Source organism: Miniopterus natalensis, chromosome 22 (genome assembly GCF_054644295.1).
Source record: "Miniopterus natalensis isolate mMinNat1 chromosome 22, mMinNat1.hap1, whole genome shotgun sequence".
Classification (NCBI taxonomy): Eukaryota; Metazoa; Chordata; class Mammalia; order Chiroptera; family Miniopteridae; genus Miniopterus; species Miniopterus natalensis.
The window spans coordinates 2,265,329-2,281,976 of record NC_142102.1 but is presented as its reverse complement, the minus strand read 5'-3'; the positions used below and the strand labels follow the sequence as shown (position 1 = coordinate 2,281,976).

General features: G+C 51.0%; 1 protein-coding gene across 4 annotated transcripts in view; it reads left to right on the top strand.

The window, feature by feature from the left end:
- Nucleotides 1–15,152, top strand: part of TJP1 (tight junction protein 1) — a 67,288-nt gene extending 52,136 nt beyond the window's left edge. For 3 of the 4 annotated variants that reach the window (XM_087829092.1, XM_087829091.1, XM_087829094.1), the window contains 8 exons: nt 416–1,282; nt 1,410–1,507; nt 2,814–3,041; nt 5,704–5,849; nt 7,905–8,370; nt 9,788–10,008; nt 10,890–11,033; nt 13,623–15,152. In XM_087829092.1, coding sequence (XP_087685218.1) covers nt 416–1,282; nt 1,410–1,507; nt 2,814–3,041; nt 5,704–5,849; nt 7,905–8,370; nt 9,788–10,008; nt 10,890–11,033; nt 13,623–13,717 — 2,265 coding nt within the window. In that variant the 3' untranslated portion in view covers nt 13,718–15,152. The remainder of the gene's footprint in view (nt 1–415; nt 1,283–1,409; nt 1,508–2,813; nt 3,042–5,703; nt 5,850–7,904; nt 8,371–9,787; nt 10,009–10,889; nt 11,034–13,622) is intronic. The other variant, XM_087829093.1, reaches the window with a different exon arrangement.
- The last annotated feature ends 1,496 nt before the right edge of the window (nt 15,153–16,648 follow it).

Here is a 16,648-nt window from a genome sequence, read left to right as displayed (position 1 = left end):
GCTTAATATTTTTATTATTATTTGGGGGTTTTCCATATTCTCCAGAATTTCTTACTGCATAGTAGACATTTTTATGTTTTATAAATTGTGGTGTCTGTGAATTTTCTTCATGATTTTTATTTTCAGTGTCCAAATCAAGAGGAATCAGCATTTCAGTGCATTAATTTTTTACTAAATTGAATAATTCTCTTTAACGCACTTTTCATTTAGCACATGCTAAAATAAAATGTAAAAGCCCCTGCATTGTAAATTTTGCGCTTTCACTCAGACTGGCTTTCTCCATTAATCTCTCTCTGCTCTGGTCATGAATGGTGGAACACACCATTTTCACACATTAAATCAAGTTTTGTCTGTTAAATAGCCTAGCCTTAGAGGCAAGCCTGTGTGCTTACTTACCCGTGCCTTTGTTGTGCAGGTGTATAGAAAGGACCCCTATCCCGAGGACACAAGGCAGAACCACGTTCTGAAGCAGCCGGCTGTGGGTCACCCAGGCCAGAGGCCAGACAGGGAGCCTAATCTGAGCTTCGAGCACCACCCCCAGTATGCAGAGAAACAGGCCAGCAGAGACCTGGAGCAGCCCGCGTACAGATACGACTCCTCGGGCTACGCAGACCAGTTCTCTCGGAACTTTGACCACCGCGTGCGCTACGAGGAGCGCGTCCCTGCCTACGAGGAGCACTGGTCCTACTACGAAGACAAGCAGCCCTACCAGCCTCGGCCTCCTTTTGAGAATCAGCACTCTCGAGACCTGGACTCCAGGCAGCATCCCGAAGAGTCCTCAGAACGAGGGTACTTCCCACGGTTTGAGGAGCCAGCCCCTCTGTCCTATGACAGCAGAGCCCGCTATGACCAGCCACCCAGGCCCTCCACCCTGCGACATGAAGAGCCGCCGGCTCCTGGATATGACGTGCATGGTAGATACAGGCCCGAGGCGCAGCCCTACTCCTCAGGCCCGAAGGCAGCTGAGCCCAAGCAGTATTACGACCAGTACCCACGAGGTTATGAGCAAGTCCCATCGCAGGGCTTCCCCTCGAAAGCAGGCCCTTACGAGCCTCTGCACGGTGCTGCGGCGGCCCCCCCGCAGGTGCCTGCGGCTCAGCACAAGCCGGAACCCCCTCCCGCCAGCACCAAGCCGCTGCCCCCACCCCCAGCTCCAGCTGAGGAAGAGGAGGACCCTGCCATGAAGCCGCAGTCCGTGCTCACGAGGGTGAAGATGTTTGAGAACAAAAGGTCTGCGTCCTTGGAGAGCAAAAAAGAGGAAAACCACACCACTGGCTTCAAGGTAAAGCCCTAACCGTGCCTGCCCTGCCCTGGACACAGGCACGTCCTGACTGCCGCACAGCCCCCCCACCCGCGCGGCCTGCTTGGTAATGCTCTGTTCCTGGGGCGGGTTTGTTTTATGTTTGCAGCCCCCGGAGGTAGCAGCTAAACCTTCAGGCGCTCCCATCGTCGGTCCCAAAGCTCCTCCTCAGAGTCAATTCAGTGACCACGACAAGACACTGTACAGGTGGGTGGACGTGCTGGGGTTCGTGGGAGCTGGCCGGGCACTGGCCCCGTAGTGAGCGAGCCTGCAGCGGGTGAGGGGGAGAAGGGAAGGGGAGGGTCTGTTGGTCCTCGGATGAAAATGCCAGCGTTTCTAAGTAAAACGCTGGCCCTGGAAAGGAAAGGTGTTGATTATGTCTTTATAGCAGGTCTTTGTTACAGCTTTAGGAAACCAGTGTCTTGGAAATACATGTTTCTAGTAAATGATTAAGAATTTTAAAGTCCTACCCCTTGTAGTATGTGTTTTAGTTTCAGAGTCCTTTCAGACGTGCAGACTCCCAGTTCTGAGGGTAGGGAACAGGCGCGGAGTGGCTGACGTGACTGAGCCGTTCGACGAGCACGTGCCGCCTGCTGGCCGCGCTGAGCAGCTCGGCGCAGTGAGGGCCGAGGCTGGCGGGTGGCATTTGCAGGACTGGCGGAGCCGGGAGGGACGCCCGGCCAGCTGGGCGCGCAGCCGCGGCCTCAGTGCTGCTCCTCGGGGACCGGCTGGACGTGAACACAGCCTTCCTGGTGGCTGATGTGTTTACTTGCTCACATTCGCACTTGTGCTGAAGAGGAGCTAACGTACCCATTTCCTGTAATGACATGTAGTGCTTTTTGTGAAGATGTAAACTGCGGTGTCTCCTTAGCCAGTGTCACTGGCAGATGAGCTGTTACGTGCAGTAAACTCATAAGAAGTGAAGCTTCTCCGTCGTGTTGCTGTAAAACCTAGTGAAGCTGGTTGGTTTTGATGCGAACTTTCTAAAGTGTGCGTAGCAGAGCGTAAACCACGATGTGTGAATTTGCTTAATAACATACACTCTCCCCTCTGCTTCCTGTGCCCTCTGGAACTTCAGGCTTGACCGAGGGTCATTTCTGGACCCTGGATTAAAGTCCTTAAAAGTCCTTTAGAGCTCTTGTATTAAGTCAGGTCTTCTCAGTTACTACTCGTCGCTGGCATTAGTGTATATACTTTGAGTAGTTTCCACTACATTGGCTCCATTTCCTTTCCTCTTTCCAATTAACTGCTTTTAACCTGCTCTGAGGCCTCCAACCAAATACCTGTCAAGCTTAAAAGGTCGTATTCAAGAGCTCTCGGGCCGGAAGGGGGCTGCCTTTTGAGCCTGGCGTGTGAAGACGTGGGGGTTAAAATGTCCATCTTGACTACGGGCTGCTCAGCTAGGTCCTGAGTGACCGCAGCCAGCGAGGGGTCCAGCTCAGCAATGCGTGTGCCCCACTCTCCGTGTGCAACCCACTCCTACAAAGCTGTCCCGTTTGCTGTTTGTTGTCAGGATCCCAGAACCTCAGAAACCTCAGCCGAAGCCCCCTGAAGATATCGTCCGGTCAAATCATTATGACCCTGAGGAAGATGAAGAATATTACCGGAAACAGCTCTCCTACTTCGACCGAAGGAGTTTTGAGAACAAGCCTCCTGCCCACATCCCTGCCGGCCACCTCCCGGAGCCGGCCAAGCCCATTCACTCCCAGCATCAGCCGAGCCTGTCTAGTTACGCTTCGAAGTAAGTCATTTCACCTAAGGCTTCTTTGAGGATAAGGTGACGCGTAGAGGCCCGATTGCCTAAAGCGGAGTCATCTGAAGCTCAGCCTGTCTTGAAGGAGGTAGCTGAGTGTGTGAGATGCTTTCTGTGGGCTCCAGCAGGTCAGCACGTCGTACTTTCTCGCACTAGGAGGTGTTTCCTTTTCTTAAACTGATAGCAGGTATGGAGAATTTTTGCATTAGGAGCAGATGTTAAAATCAAAGGTGAGAATAAACTGGGTCAGAAGAGTTTCTAAATCCTTCTGTGCAGCACAGTTGCTGCTGGTTCTTTCCCCCCTCTTTGGTTTTGTTTTAAGTATAAAAACAGGGATGTGTTGGGCAACATTGTCGGGGGGAAGGTCATAGAGAGAAGTTTTTAGGGTGAGAAAGAGCTTATCTTTTTTCATGATTGGAGGTGGGGGTACTTTAGAGATTCCTGGTCCCATTGTACCTGAGGAACCTACGCTCAGTGGGTGGCGTGACAGGCGGAGCTGGCACTGACCCCCGAGTCACTTGGCTCCCAGTCGTCTTGTCCCTGTTCTGTGCTGCTCCCTTCTGTTTACTCGTCTCTTGGGGATTTTGTTGGGGTACAGACGCACATGTGCCTGTGTGGGTTCCTGTCTCCTGCTGGTTCTGTCTCTGGTCAGACCCTGAGGGACAGAGAACTTGGTGGGGAGAGTGGGAGGTAAACCCACACAGGCGCACGTGGGTTTTTGCTTCAGCAACACAAGCCCATGGAGTGAAGAGCAGATGGGGTTTATTATAACGAGTCTGCTTCCACTCGTGGGACCTGGCTGAGCACGTCCTAAGTCCCTGGGGCCGGAAGATGAAATCAGAGCTGCATGGAAGTCTGAGCTCAGGAAGCCCACGTTCCCCTTCAAAGAGCCCATCCAGATAATTCCCTTTAATCAACATGAAACTCAACTGATTCAGAGGCGTTACGTCTGAAAATTCCCTCATAGCGGTCCCTGCATTAGTGTTTGACTGAACTGTGACTGCTTCAGCCGAACCAAGTGGACACATGAAAGAGCCATCACGAGCCACTTGTTTTCTAAGACATCATTCAAAGTCGAGATTTAAAACCTTTTCCCGCTGCCATCCATTTAAATCTTCATCCACTGAGAAAGCAGTTGCTAAGAAATGCAGGCGTGGGGCACTGGGGCTCTGCATGCCGACGGCCTGCTGCTGGTGTCTCGTGCTCCGCAGCCCGGCGTAGGGCGGTGCCCGGCGCCCCGGGTGCGGGAGGAGGCGCTCAGCGCCGGGCCTCAGCGGCCCCACTCAGGCAGGAGAGCAGGCCCTTCGTGGTCATTTCGACTTAAGTTGTTAAACATTAGTTCCTGTCAGGAGGGTCCAGCGGGTGTAGTTCACAGAGAGAGATTCTCTTTACCCTCTTACTAAGACATTTGGGTCTAAGAAGTTTCGCCAGGGAATAAATTAGAAATGGTGGGTGCGTGTCTTTTGGTTGATGTTTTAAATGACATTTGAGTTTCATTTGCTGCAAATTGCTTAGTTAGATTGACCGTTTTCTTTCATTTTTCTATTGCGCTTGCTTGGCCACCACCTAGATTTCTTGGCTCTTACACTAGCTATGACTGCTTGAAAAGGAGCGTCAAGTGGTAAGACCGGCGTCGACGTGAGGCTGTTGCACAGGTGTCCCACGCGTGTCCTTGGCATTATGTGCACTTGCAGATTTGAATGCCATCTTCAAGTGCTCGGTCTAAATGCGGAAGCTCGCTGACGGCACAGCCTTCAGTCTCATGATAAAACGAGTCTTCTGTGCAAGTCCCCTCGACCTGTCTGGTGTTTGTGCACATAAAGCTGGTGTGCTTGGCTCTGCGCAGGTTTAGATGGCAGCGTGGCAATTATGGGTCTATTTCAGAGGTTTCTTTTTGTGTGCATTTGTGTCCTGTAACAATTGGCAATCTGAGAAAGTAAGCATGCACGGCACAATTTGACTTGAATGGGCCTCGTAAAACTAAGCAGTATCTGCTACTCTGGCTGTTAACAAAAACGGGTCTGGTAAATCAAGGACACTTTTTAAAGTAAAAGATGTCAGTTCCTTGTGTTACTGGAACACGGCTACACACGTTCATTTACTTACTGTCTCTGGCTGCTTTTGGGCAGAGTTTGAATAGTGTGTTTGAGACCTTATGGCCCAAAAAGCCGAAGAACATTTACTGCCCAGCTCTTCACGAGAAAACTCGGCTGACCCCTGTTGGTGACGACACCTTGTGTGGCGCTCTGGGCGTGCCAGGAGCAGCCATTGCACCTTAGAGACGAAATTAGACGTGAATCTAAGGAAGACTGGGGCCAGTGAATATTTTTGAAAATATTTGCAAGACCTCCCTCGATTGTAAACAACACAGTGAAATATTACAAATATACCCAAAATGTCATCTGCCTTCTGGTTGCCATCTTCTGGGTGTTCCTGAAAGTCTTCAGGCACCTGGGCTGTCTGCATTTCTCGTGCTGGTGGATGGCTGGGTTTGTTTGCCTATTTTGGTAGAGTAGCTGTCCGCACTCATAAGAATAAAGTGTGAAGTTTCTAGTTTGTTTTTTTAAACTTGGAGCTACTTCGAGAGCGAGAGCTTGTTTGTCCGGGCGAGTCCATTTCAGGTGGTGGCGCTGTCTGCGTTTCTTCACAGGGGCAAGTCTGCGGACACTGACGCTGTGGAGAGAGCGTTCGAGAAGCGCTACGACCCGGGGCAGCCCACGCCCCCGCCGCAGCCTGCGCCCGGCCCCGGCCCCGCGCTCCACGCCCACGCCCACGCCAAAGGAGCCCACGGGGAAGGTAGGCCGCTCAGCTGGCAGCACCGCTGTAAGAGCAAGACTTATGAAATTACACCCCCACTCCTAAGCAAAGTGGCTTTTCACATAAGAAATAATACACAAGACTTTTAAGCTAAAAACAGTGAAAACTAAGGATTTTGCCAAAAGTACATCACCTGTTTTTGACTGTGACTTATATTGGATAAGCCTTTTCCCTAAATATCTTTTACTCCGTTTTATTCACGTAGCTCAGTTTCTGGAAGTCATGTTTGTTTACTGGTATGTCTGATCGGATTGAATGGCGGTTTATAAACGTTATTGTGACATCCCCTCTTTACACACGACTCCGGGAAGATGCCAAGTTTCGCCTAATACGTGTCCCTGAGCGCGTTGCCCTTGCATGTGCGTCCTGTAGCAAAGTCTCAGCAAGGCGGACGACCTACAGCTCGTCCGTCATTGCAGTGGCTGTGTCCCTGCTGTTCCCCACATCCCGCCCTTCACCTCCCTTGGCCGTGCCGCCCCTCAGTGGCCCAGCTCCTCTCCCTGCTGCCTCCGTCTTTCCCTCCGCCTCTTCCGTCAGTCTGCCCCTCCCACAGAATCCTGCCCTCTGCCTTCAGGCACGCAGGTCGCCTGTTCTGCCGTGCAAAGCCCCTTGTTTTGACCCCGCTATCTCTTCAAACTACTTCTGTATCTCTGCCTTTCATCAGACTCCCTGAAATGGAAACTGTCCCCTCCACCTCGCAACACCCCTTTTCTTATTTAGCCCTTTCAAAAAAAACCTGTATTTTACCCTCAGAATGTACCACAATTGATCCTTCTGTTGGCATTTGGCCACTGCAAGCAGTTCTTTCGTTGCCTAAACAGGGGTCAGATGCCAGGCCGAGTCTCAGCAGACAAGGGGCGGTTGTAGACGGAGGCACCCTCACGTTGGGACTTTCTTTCCACCTGTCATGTGTGCAGTTAGTTTCGGGTGCCTTTAATTTCTTTTCCTTCCACTGAGACATCGCGTGGAAGCGAGGAGAGCAGACGTCTGGCACCTCCCGTCTTGGGGAGGCAAGATTTAGTGTCACCCTCACAGTGCTAGCTGTGGGTTTGTTGTGGTTTCTCGTAGCTGCCTTGATTCCGTTTAGGACGGTCCCTTCTGTTCCTGATGTGCTGAAATCACTTGGTCAGGTGCCTGTGTTAAGGGGCTCGTAAGATTTTTCTCCTTTATTCTGTTAATGGAATAAATTATACTACGACGTTCACAAGGCATTTGGGTTTATAGTTTCCTTTTCTTGGAACGTCCCTGCCTGCTTTTGGTATTGAGATTGTGCTGGGTTCATAGAGAGCTGGGACGTGCTCCCTCTTTCCCTCTTTCTGAAAGGGTTTGAAGAGCGTTGGTGGCATTTTCTGCTTAGTTATCTCATAGAGTCCACTTGTCACTGTCTCACTGCCACCAGCGGTACCTGGAATTCCTGCAGTTTCACATCTTGTCAACCCTGGGAGATACCAGGCATCCGTTTTGCTAACCTCATGGGTGTGAAATGGAATCTCATGTTTTTGTTTGTTTGGAGTTAGCACTTTCCTCGCTCGCAGTGAGGCTGTGTCTGTTGCGTGGTTCCTGGGGGCTTCGCCCATCTTCCTGTCAGGCTGCGTCTTTCTTACGGGGGTGGAGGTGTTCCCTGTGGGTCTTAGGCCCTACTTCATCAGCTAGTTACACATTGGTAACAGCATTTCCCAAACTGTGCCTTTTCTCTTGACAATGAGTTTTTAGTATTTTTTTTTTAACTTAGCTAAATTTGTCATTCTGTTTGGTATTTGCTATGGACGTTGGAGAGGGGTTACTCAGTCGCCAGCCGCTGGGGGCATGCGCTTAGCAGCGTGGCCCTGACTCCAAGGCAGCAGGACACACTAACAGCACCATGTGTCCGTGTGACCTCCCTCAGCGTCACACAGCCACCAGTGTCTAAGAGCTGCCTCTCACTGGTGACCCTGAACTAGGACTAGTTAAGATGGGAGAGACATCAGAGGGGCTGTAAAACCTCCTTTTAAAAAGTTTTTTAAATGTTGTCTGTGTGCTTTTTTTTTTAATCAGGTAATTCAGTGTCATTGGATTTTCAGAATTCTTTAGTATCCAAACCAGAGCCGCCTCCATCTCAAAATAAACCAACAACTTTCAGACCAATGAACCGAGAGGATCCCACTCAGTCCACCTTCTACGCCCAGAAAAGTTTCACAGATAAAGCTCCTGTGAACGGGACCGAACAGACTCAAAAAACAGTCGCCCCAGCCTACAATCGGTTCACCCCCAAACCATACACCAGTTCTGCGCGGCCCTTTGAACGCAAGTTTGAAAGCCCTAAATTCAGTCACAACCTCCTGCCAAGCGAATCCGCGCACAAGCCCGACGTGTCTTCAAAGGTCCCCACGTCTCCCAAAACCCTCATGAAAGCACAGCCTCCCGAGTTCGACAGCGGAGTGGAGACGTTCTCCGTCCACGCAGACAAGCCTAGGTACCAGGCGAACAGCGTCAGCGCCGTGCCCAAGGCTGTCCCCGTGAGGTAAGAGCTGTGCCCCCTTCTCGACCCTGTGGTTGTCTGGCGTGAGGACTTGACCTGGTAGTTTTAACTTAGACCTTAAACTCAACATTGTTGACCAAACCATTGCCATGAATCCATCACGCAGAAGGTCCTGCGAGGGACCCAAGATGATTCGGTGAAATAATCTAGCAGTCATGTGGCCACCAGGCCTTGTCATTAGCCCCATTTCTCTAAGAAATGAAGTTGAGTGACATTGCAGTTTGCCGAGGTCACACAGCGGGGGCGGGAACCTAGATTCAGGCCTGGTCGTTGACCCCGGCCCGTGCTCTTAACAGCTGCGGCTCCCGTGACCTCGGAAACATAGGCGTCTGTGTTCCTTGTCCACTGTCTGCTCAGCAGTAATGAGCTCCACGTGGTGGTTACAAAACAGCAGCTATTTTTAAAGTTTTAGGGAGTCAGCTCTCTGAGCAAACGAGAGACGGGCCCACCAGGAGCCCCAGCGGTGGACTCTCTTCTCTGTCGTCATTCCATGGTGCTGACCAGCCCCACGCTGGCCACACGGAAGCTCCCCTCGCCCCCAGGTCCACTCACGCTCAGGCCCCCGGCGCAGACGCGCTCGCAGCAGGCCCGAGGCCGGGACGCCCCGCGGCTGCTCACCGGCACGAGCTGCCTCCCTCGGGAGGGGGTGGGGACAGGAGGTCGCTCGGGTTGGCATCCACCCGGTGCCCTGGTCACGCAGGAACGAAGCTGCCCGGCCTTCACCTGCTTTTGTCTCGTCCACCCACCTTTCTGCTCGCCTTGGGGCCCTGGCTCAGCTCGACCGCGGACCTGGGCGGCCCCCTCTCCGCAGCCCTCGTTGTGCCCTAGGTACCCCTCCTGCCCCTGCTGCTGCTAGTGAGCTGCTGTCTCCGGGGGTCGCTTGGTCTCTGTCCCCTCGTGGGACTGTGGAGGCCTTGCCTTTGACAGCAGGGCGCGGCGACTCGAGTGCTCAGGCAGGAACGTGCGCACCCCTGAAACCCCGGCGACAGCGCAGCGGCCCGAGGTGCTGCCAGTTGTAAGAGGCGCCGCCGTCTCGTGTATCACTGAGAAGGAAAAACAGTGCTGCCAGCTCAGCCGTGACCTGCTGTCGGTTTTAAAACGCCCCTTTCATGGATGTTAAAACGCATTTCTTAGTATCAGGGACCTGTAGTCGGGTGAGGCGGGTCCCGGGCTGGTACGTCCTGTTGCAGAAATCAGAACCGGAGGCGACTTGATTGGTTCCCTTCAAAGGCGAAACCGGTTTCCCCAGGAGGGACCCCCTGGGGTGGCCCTGTGCGTGTCAGGTCTGTCCCCGAGGACCTACCTGCCAAGGTGAACAGCTTAGGGATGCAAAGGAGGGTTGCCTGTCGCGAGAGCACCCGCGGGCGCCGGGGTGACTCACGACGGCTCCCGAACTCAGCCCCACAGCTGTGCCGGACGAGGGCGACGGTGAGGATGGCCACACCGTGGTGGCCACGGCCCGCGGCGTGTTCAACGGCAACGGCGGGGTGCTGAGCTCCATCGAGACGGGCGTCAGCATCATCATCCCGCAGGGCGCCATCCCCGAGGGCATGGAGCAGGAGATCTACTTCAAGGTCTGCAGGGATAACAGCATCCTGCCGCCGCTGGACAAGGAGAAGGGTGAGCGCCGGGGGGCCGGGGGGCACGCTGGGCCCTCCACCGGGCGCTGCACGTCCTGCCTTGCGGCAGGCGACAGGCCTTGGGGCGCCCCTCCCCCACCTGCCGGGCAGTCTTAGCTGCCCCCTCCACGCTTGTCTTCGAGTCATTTGTCCCGTCTGTGTCTAGAGACCGGTTAGGTGGCACCCAGTCAGGCTTTGCTCTGTGCCTGTCCCCTGCCGGGGGACACAAGCCTCTCGGGGCAGGTCCGCCTTGCCACCGCAGGCCCACCTCTAGCAGACACTCAGCAGGGAGTGGGGTACCGCTGTCCAGCGTCACGGTCCGTATTTCGGGGCTCCCTTGAGCCAGGGTGCTGCTGTTCCCTGTCTTTCCGGATCAGCCAGGATGACATGGGGGCCAGAGCTACGGCTTCTCTTAGAGCCTTTGAGCGGGGCTCCCCCTGGGCACGCGTTTCTCTGCTCACACTAACGTGTCGGCCCTGCGTGAACCCCTTAAACCAGGTCTGTGGCATTAAAAACACAACATGTCCGTGACATGCAGAAAGTATGTGTGAATGTACCGTACACTGTGAGAACCTGTGATCCGTGCAGGGCCCCCGGCTCTGTGGCTGTTTAGCCCTTCAGATGTGACTGTTTTAAATTAAAATGTGCTGGAAGTGTCAGATACACAGGATTTCAAAGATTAGTGTATTAGTGACATGTCGGCGTGATTTGGGGACACGTTGGGATACAGTGACTGCTGAAACAATGAGACCTGCATGTGTGGCTTCAGCGGCGTGTTCCTCAGCCAGTGCTGCTGGGAGAGCTCGCCGGGCAGCACAGTGGGCGGGGAAGGAGGGCCGTGGTGCAGATGCACCAGCCGCTAACCTCTCCCCCCGCCTCCAGGAGAGACCCTGCTGAGCCCGTTAGTGATGTGCGGGCCCCATGGCCTCAAGTTCCTGAAGCCCGTGGAGCTGCGCCTGCCACACTGTGCGTCCATGACTCCTGACGGTTGGTCTTTTGCTCTAAAATCATCCGACTCCTCGTCGGGTACGCTGTCTTCACTCTGTCCTTTGGGGGCTTGGGGACTGTCATTGATTAACCCTGGGCCGGTGGAGCTCCCCGTGCCGTTAGCGAACCTCGGCCTCTGTCCTGCGGCCCTGCCGGCCTCGCCAGGGTGGTGAACTCCCGTGCGCTGCAGATGCCGTCAGTGACCAGGGAGGGGTAGAGAGGTTCTGCCTTTTAAATGCTGATGATTGGCAAAGGTTGACTGTTTCTGGGTGGTCAACAAAATTATCGCATCTGTCAAAATTCAGGTGTGAGCCCTGGCCGGGTAGCTCCGTTGGTTAGAGCATCGTCTCCATACACCAAGGTTTCAGGCTGGATCCCTGGTCAGGGCACATACAGGAATCAGCCAGTGATGTCTGAGTGAGTGGGACAGCTGATCAGTGTCTCTCTCTCCCTCTCTCTCTCCCATCCTCCCTCTCTAAAAAAATCAATAAATTTAAAAAAATTTGTCTAAGATGCAATGAGAGAATTGATACCGTCCTACGTAACAGGCATTTTCGCCTTCTTACTGAAATGATTTGATTCCTTTGTGTCGTTTCTATTTTTGGTTACTATTTAGTTTTTCAATCTACAAAGTATATATACCAGAGAAGCTTGAAAGACAGAAGACCTTCCGCTGTGACCGCGCTTGGCCATGGTTTTCCAGTGTAAAATTCTAACTTCTGTTGCACACACTTTTTAAGTGGCTTTTTTTCTTAAGATCATAGCTGCACAGCTTTCTTTGCATTTTCACATTTCTCACCTCCTCGGTGACTAGTCAGTTGCCATTTGGAACTTTTTGTAGTTTTGGTCTAGATCACTTTACTTGACCCTGATGTAGAAAAATAAGAACTTCTAGTTCTGCTGCTGAATTTTTGGTAAATCTGGTGGACATTATGAAGTTTTAGAGAGGAGTGGTAGGAAATCAGAGTTTTACAGTGTAAAGATTATTGGATAATATTTTAATACTACCCAAGACAAAAAATTATATGTAGATATGTGTTTCACAAGTAACTTTCTCTGGAAAAAGTTAATAAATTAATTTTAACACATTTGATATAAAAGCTATTCCCTCAGGGAAACGTTTCCACAGAGAAACGTTTTATAACGTTTATAATGAACTAACATTAAGAAAACAGCATTTAGAACATTTATTCTGAAAGTCAGGCTGTAGGATGAGTTCTGCTTGTCCTCTAACCCAAGTTAGGACCAGGGTCCTTAGACTGACTGTCTGTTGTGGTTACTCGTTTATAATGATTATTTCTACATATTTAATGAAGCATAAGTGAGTCCTCCATTTGTTACTCCAGCGTTTTAGGCCACAAAATTTAAGTTACTCTGTGAGATTAACGCAGGAAGGAGCTGTTTCACGTCGGAGTGTGTTCACCTAGAAGAGAAGTGGGCCTTTCGTGTGGAGTCCTGCATGACTTCAGAAGGCTTTGCTGCTGTCAGGTTCTGTTTAGAAAGTCAAGAGTAGATTTGGTAACTACTGACTTAATCCCAACAAAAAACTTGGGCCTAAAGATAAGGGTTTTTTTAACTTCCAAAGGGTTGTTATAGCTACATTGCCTAAGGAATTTGTTATCTTCAGTATCACATAAGCCCGTATGCGCTTGGGAAGTGAAATCACTCAACATGCTGGTCTAAAGCACTGAGCCAATCATGACTCAGATCTCGCCTCGGTGGTGTGCAGCCTGCCACAGGCAGGATTCTCACCCGTGGCACTGTTGACATTTTGGCCAGAGAATTCTTTGTAATTGGGCCTGTCCTGTGCATTGTGTGGGATGTAGCCGCCTCCCTGGCCTCCACCCACTAGGTGCCAGTTGTGACAGGTAGAATCATCTCCAGGCATCGCCCCCAGCTCCTGGTTGAGAACTGATGCTGTTGGGAAGCAAAAGTCAGCAGCTTCGAGTATCCTTTTGGATACCAGAGACATGCGGCCATCCCAGCCTTCCAGACATTCAGTGCCCCCCACCAGGGCTCTTAGCTCTGCTGCAGGTACCACATCACCGTGAGCTTGTGGGCCATTCCAGGGCCCAAGCCCCACCCAGACGCCCAGGCTTCCATTGTTGGCCTGTGGTTGAGTGTGAGAAATGCATTCTCACCCTCAGCTTAACTGGCTGACCGTAGAATTATTATCCAGACTTCCGAAAGTGAAAGAAGGACTCTGCCAATAACTGTGTGGACTCCGGCAAACTGGAGTGACCCAGGCATGTGGCCCCCGCCTTTTATTCATTGTTTGAAAACATACTGAAAGAGAAACCTGAAACCGTGTCGAGTCCTTAGATTCCAGTGGGTCTTCATTGAAATGTAGCACGTAGAGGGTTTTTTAAAGCGTAGTTGTTGTATACAGTGTTATATTAGTTATAATAGTTCCTGGTTACAATACAGCGAGTCAGCATTTTTATACCGTAGCGTGTGATCGCCACACTAACTCGACTTAGTCATCTAGCTCTTAGAGCCGGGGGTAAGTGCAGTTTAATAAAGAAATAGAAGGGAATTGTACCCTAACATAGGTATGTGTGTTGGCCTGTGGTTGCAGAGCCTGAGGGCCAGCAGCTATAGGTGACATGGCGTCTTTTTCCTCCACAGGTGATCCTAAAACCTGGCAAAACAAGTGTCTTCCTGGAGATCCCAATTACCTTGTGGGAGCCAACTGCGTTTCTGTCCTGATCGACCACTTTTAATTCTGAAAATAGGAACTCGATTAAATAATGTGAACCGGGTAAAACTTAACTAAATCTAAATGGAACCACTCTATCAAGTATTATACTTTCCTTAGAATCGATGCTCCAGTCTGGTAGTATTAAGCGTTCTGTTTGAACTGATGAAGATGAGGGAGCGCGCTCCTGAGCCGAGGTCAGAAAACGCGCTGCGAGCTGCGTGTTTGCGCCGGAAGAACTTGGCGTTGGCGAGAGGTTCAAAGACGTTTGCTTCGCGATGATTCCTGTACTTTTCACGGTCACTGCTTAACTTCACATACTGATTTCCGTTAAAATACCAGCCGGTAAAGGGGTGCATTTGAGTTCTGTTCTTTCCAAAGTACACTGCTCCCACTCGATTGTGGCCCTGGCCTGGCACACACATTTTATTTTATTTTATTATGCATGAGGTAATATGCACACATTTAAAAATGCACCTGGAGTATATAACCAGTGTAGTGGACTTAACAGAAATGTACAGCAGGGGGTTTATCACTTTGGGGTGGGGGGTCGAGTGAGGACAATTACTGATTGTACGTGAAAACACTTTCTTAGGGAAGGACACCAAAGCAGGTGGCTGGTGCCGTGGCCTCTGGACCTATAAATTAACCATATCACCAGACATACTAACCAGCAGGAGTGCCTTACCCTCCTGTTTTTAACTCTTAGGGCGTTCTCTCTGTGTAGGACTAAGTTTTTACGGCTTTTGTGCGCATCTGGATACTGAATCATGAACCAGGTTGAGGAAATTGGGGGGTTGGGGGGCTCAGAAGCGTGAGATCACCCAGAAGAAAATAACGGTGTGATTTGGGATTTTTTTTATTTTTATTTTTTTGGCGAGGGGCAGCGGTGGTCTTGGTTTTTTGGGGGTTTTTTGGGGGGGCTACGCATTTGAAGATTCCGATGTTTTAAGGAGGCTTGTACATAACGCGTGCATACCACTTTTGTTCTTGGTTTGTAAATTAACTTTTATAAACTCTACCTTTTTTATACATAAACAAAACCACGTTTCTTAAGGCAGCCTTTTGTATTCTCTCCTGTACCTCTTGAGCCTCGAACTTCGACCTCTGCAGCAATAAAGCGGCATTTTTATGACACACACAAGGTCATTTTTTTAAAGTAAAAGAATGCACAGAGTTGTTACATTTTTAAGCGCTGCATTTAAAAGATACAGTTACTCAGAATTCTCTAGTTTGATTAAATTCTTGCAAAATATCCCTACTGTAATTTGTGATACAATGCTGTGCCCTAAAGTGTATTTTTTTACTAATAGACGATTTATTATGGCACATCAGCACGACTTCCGTTTGGATAACACACCACTACATTCTGTTAATCATTAGGTGTGACTGGATTTCTTTTGCGGTTATTAAAAAGTCTCAAATTTCTAAATCTGCAGAATAAAACTTTTTAAAATAAAGTGCTGGTTTGGTCTGTTTGCCCACTGTTTCTAGTTTCGCACAACCTTGTAAGCCTGTTTTGAAGTCCTGCCCACAGGAGGCCTGCGGGGCGTGCGGAGTGTGTCCCGTGGCCAGCGCGTCCTGCTGGGCCAGCAGCACTGTCACCGAGGCCTCGCGACGGAGCAGGAGAGGCAGGCGGCCGGAGAGCGTCTTCCTGCGGCGTCTGTGAGTCCGCGCGTGTTGGCCCGTCTGTGTTGCCTGGAGCGGTTCATACAGGGTTTCCCATCTTGCCCTGGCCCCAGGACATTACATGGGCTTATTCCTGTGCTGCTGCATTTGGGGAAAGAAAATCCTTTTTAGTGGCTGTAACTATTCCCTCACGATTGCCGTGTTTATTTAGCACCACCGCTGTTGACATCCCAGCTGTTGCTATAAGGTCAGCATCTATGTGGATTTAGTATATTTTGTGTGTTTTTTAAATTAAGATAATTTACATACAGTACTCCTTCTGGTGCACATTTCTCCAAATGTGACACACACAGTGTTATTACAACTGTTACCACAACTAGTACGTGGAACAGTTTCCTCAACCCCCAAAGTCCATTGCGCCCCTTCACACTCGGCCCACCCCAGGCCCTGGCAGGCAAGCTCTCTTTCCTGTCCCGAGCGTTTCCCCTTCGAGGTGTCAGAGAGGTGGCATCATACAGTAGCTGCCTTTGAGCCAGGCCGCCTTCCTGTAGCACAGAGCATGGGATTCACTCATGAAGCCGCAGACATTAGTAGCTAGCTCACTGCCACTGTGACCACGTCACAGCTCACCCATTCCCCAGCCGAAGAACTTGGGGGTTTTCTCCAGGTTTCGGAGAATATGAAAAAAGCTGCTGTAAACATCCTGTGCAGGTGTTTGAGTGAATATAACTTTTTGTTTCACCTGATGAACACGTCAGGGTGGGGTCGCTGGCTCCCATGGTGAGTAGATGTCGACTTTATACGAAACCACCGGCCTGTTTCCCAAAGTACCTTCCTTCGCCCCTCAGCAGTCCTCGGGGTCCAGTCACTCTGGGCAACTGGAGTTCCCCACGCAATTGGATGATAAAGGATGCAGCAGTGTTTCTCTTAATTTTTCTTCTTGCACTTTGCGGGGTGACTAAGGACCCCTTTGAAAAGTTGATGACTGATTTTCTCCAAAAAGCAAGACCTTAAAAAGTTTCAGATGCTCTTTGGGGGCTGCCAAATCCTGTCATCCGACTGCCGTGAAGTCTCTTGAAACCATGTGGGCATGTGTTGGTGGAATCCAAGGAAGATCGGGCTTCTCCGCAACCCCAGGTCGTACCTTGGAGGGGGCCACCCAGCCTCCTGGCCTCTGAAGCTGGAGGCCTGCTGGGATCACCTGTCTAAAAAGAGTCGAGACCACCCCAGGGTGAGCGGTGGACTCAGATCTAGAACCAGATTTTAGGTGAAAAGTTTTATCTTCGTGCTAGAGGCCCAGATGAAGCCCATTGGAACCCAGGTGAAA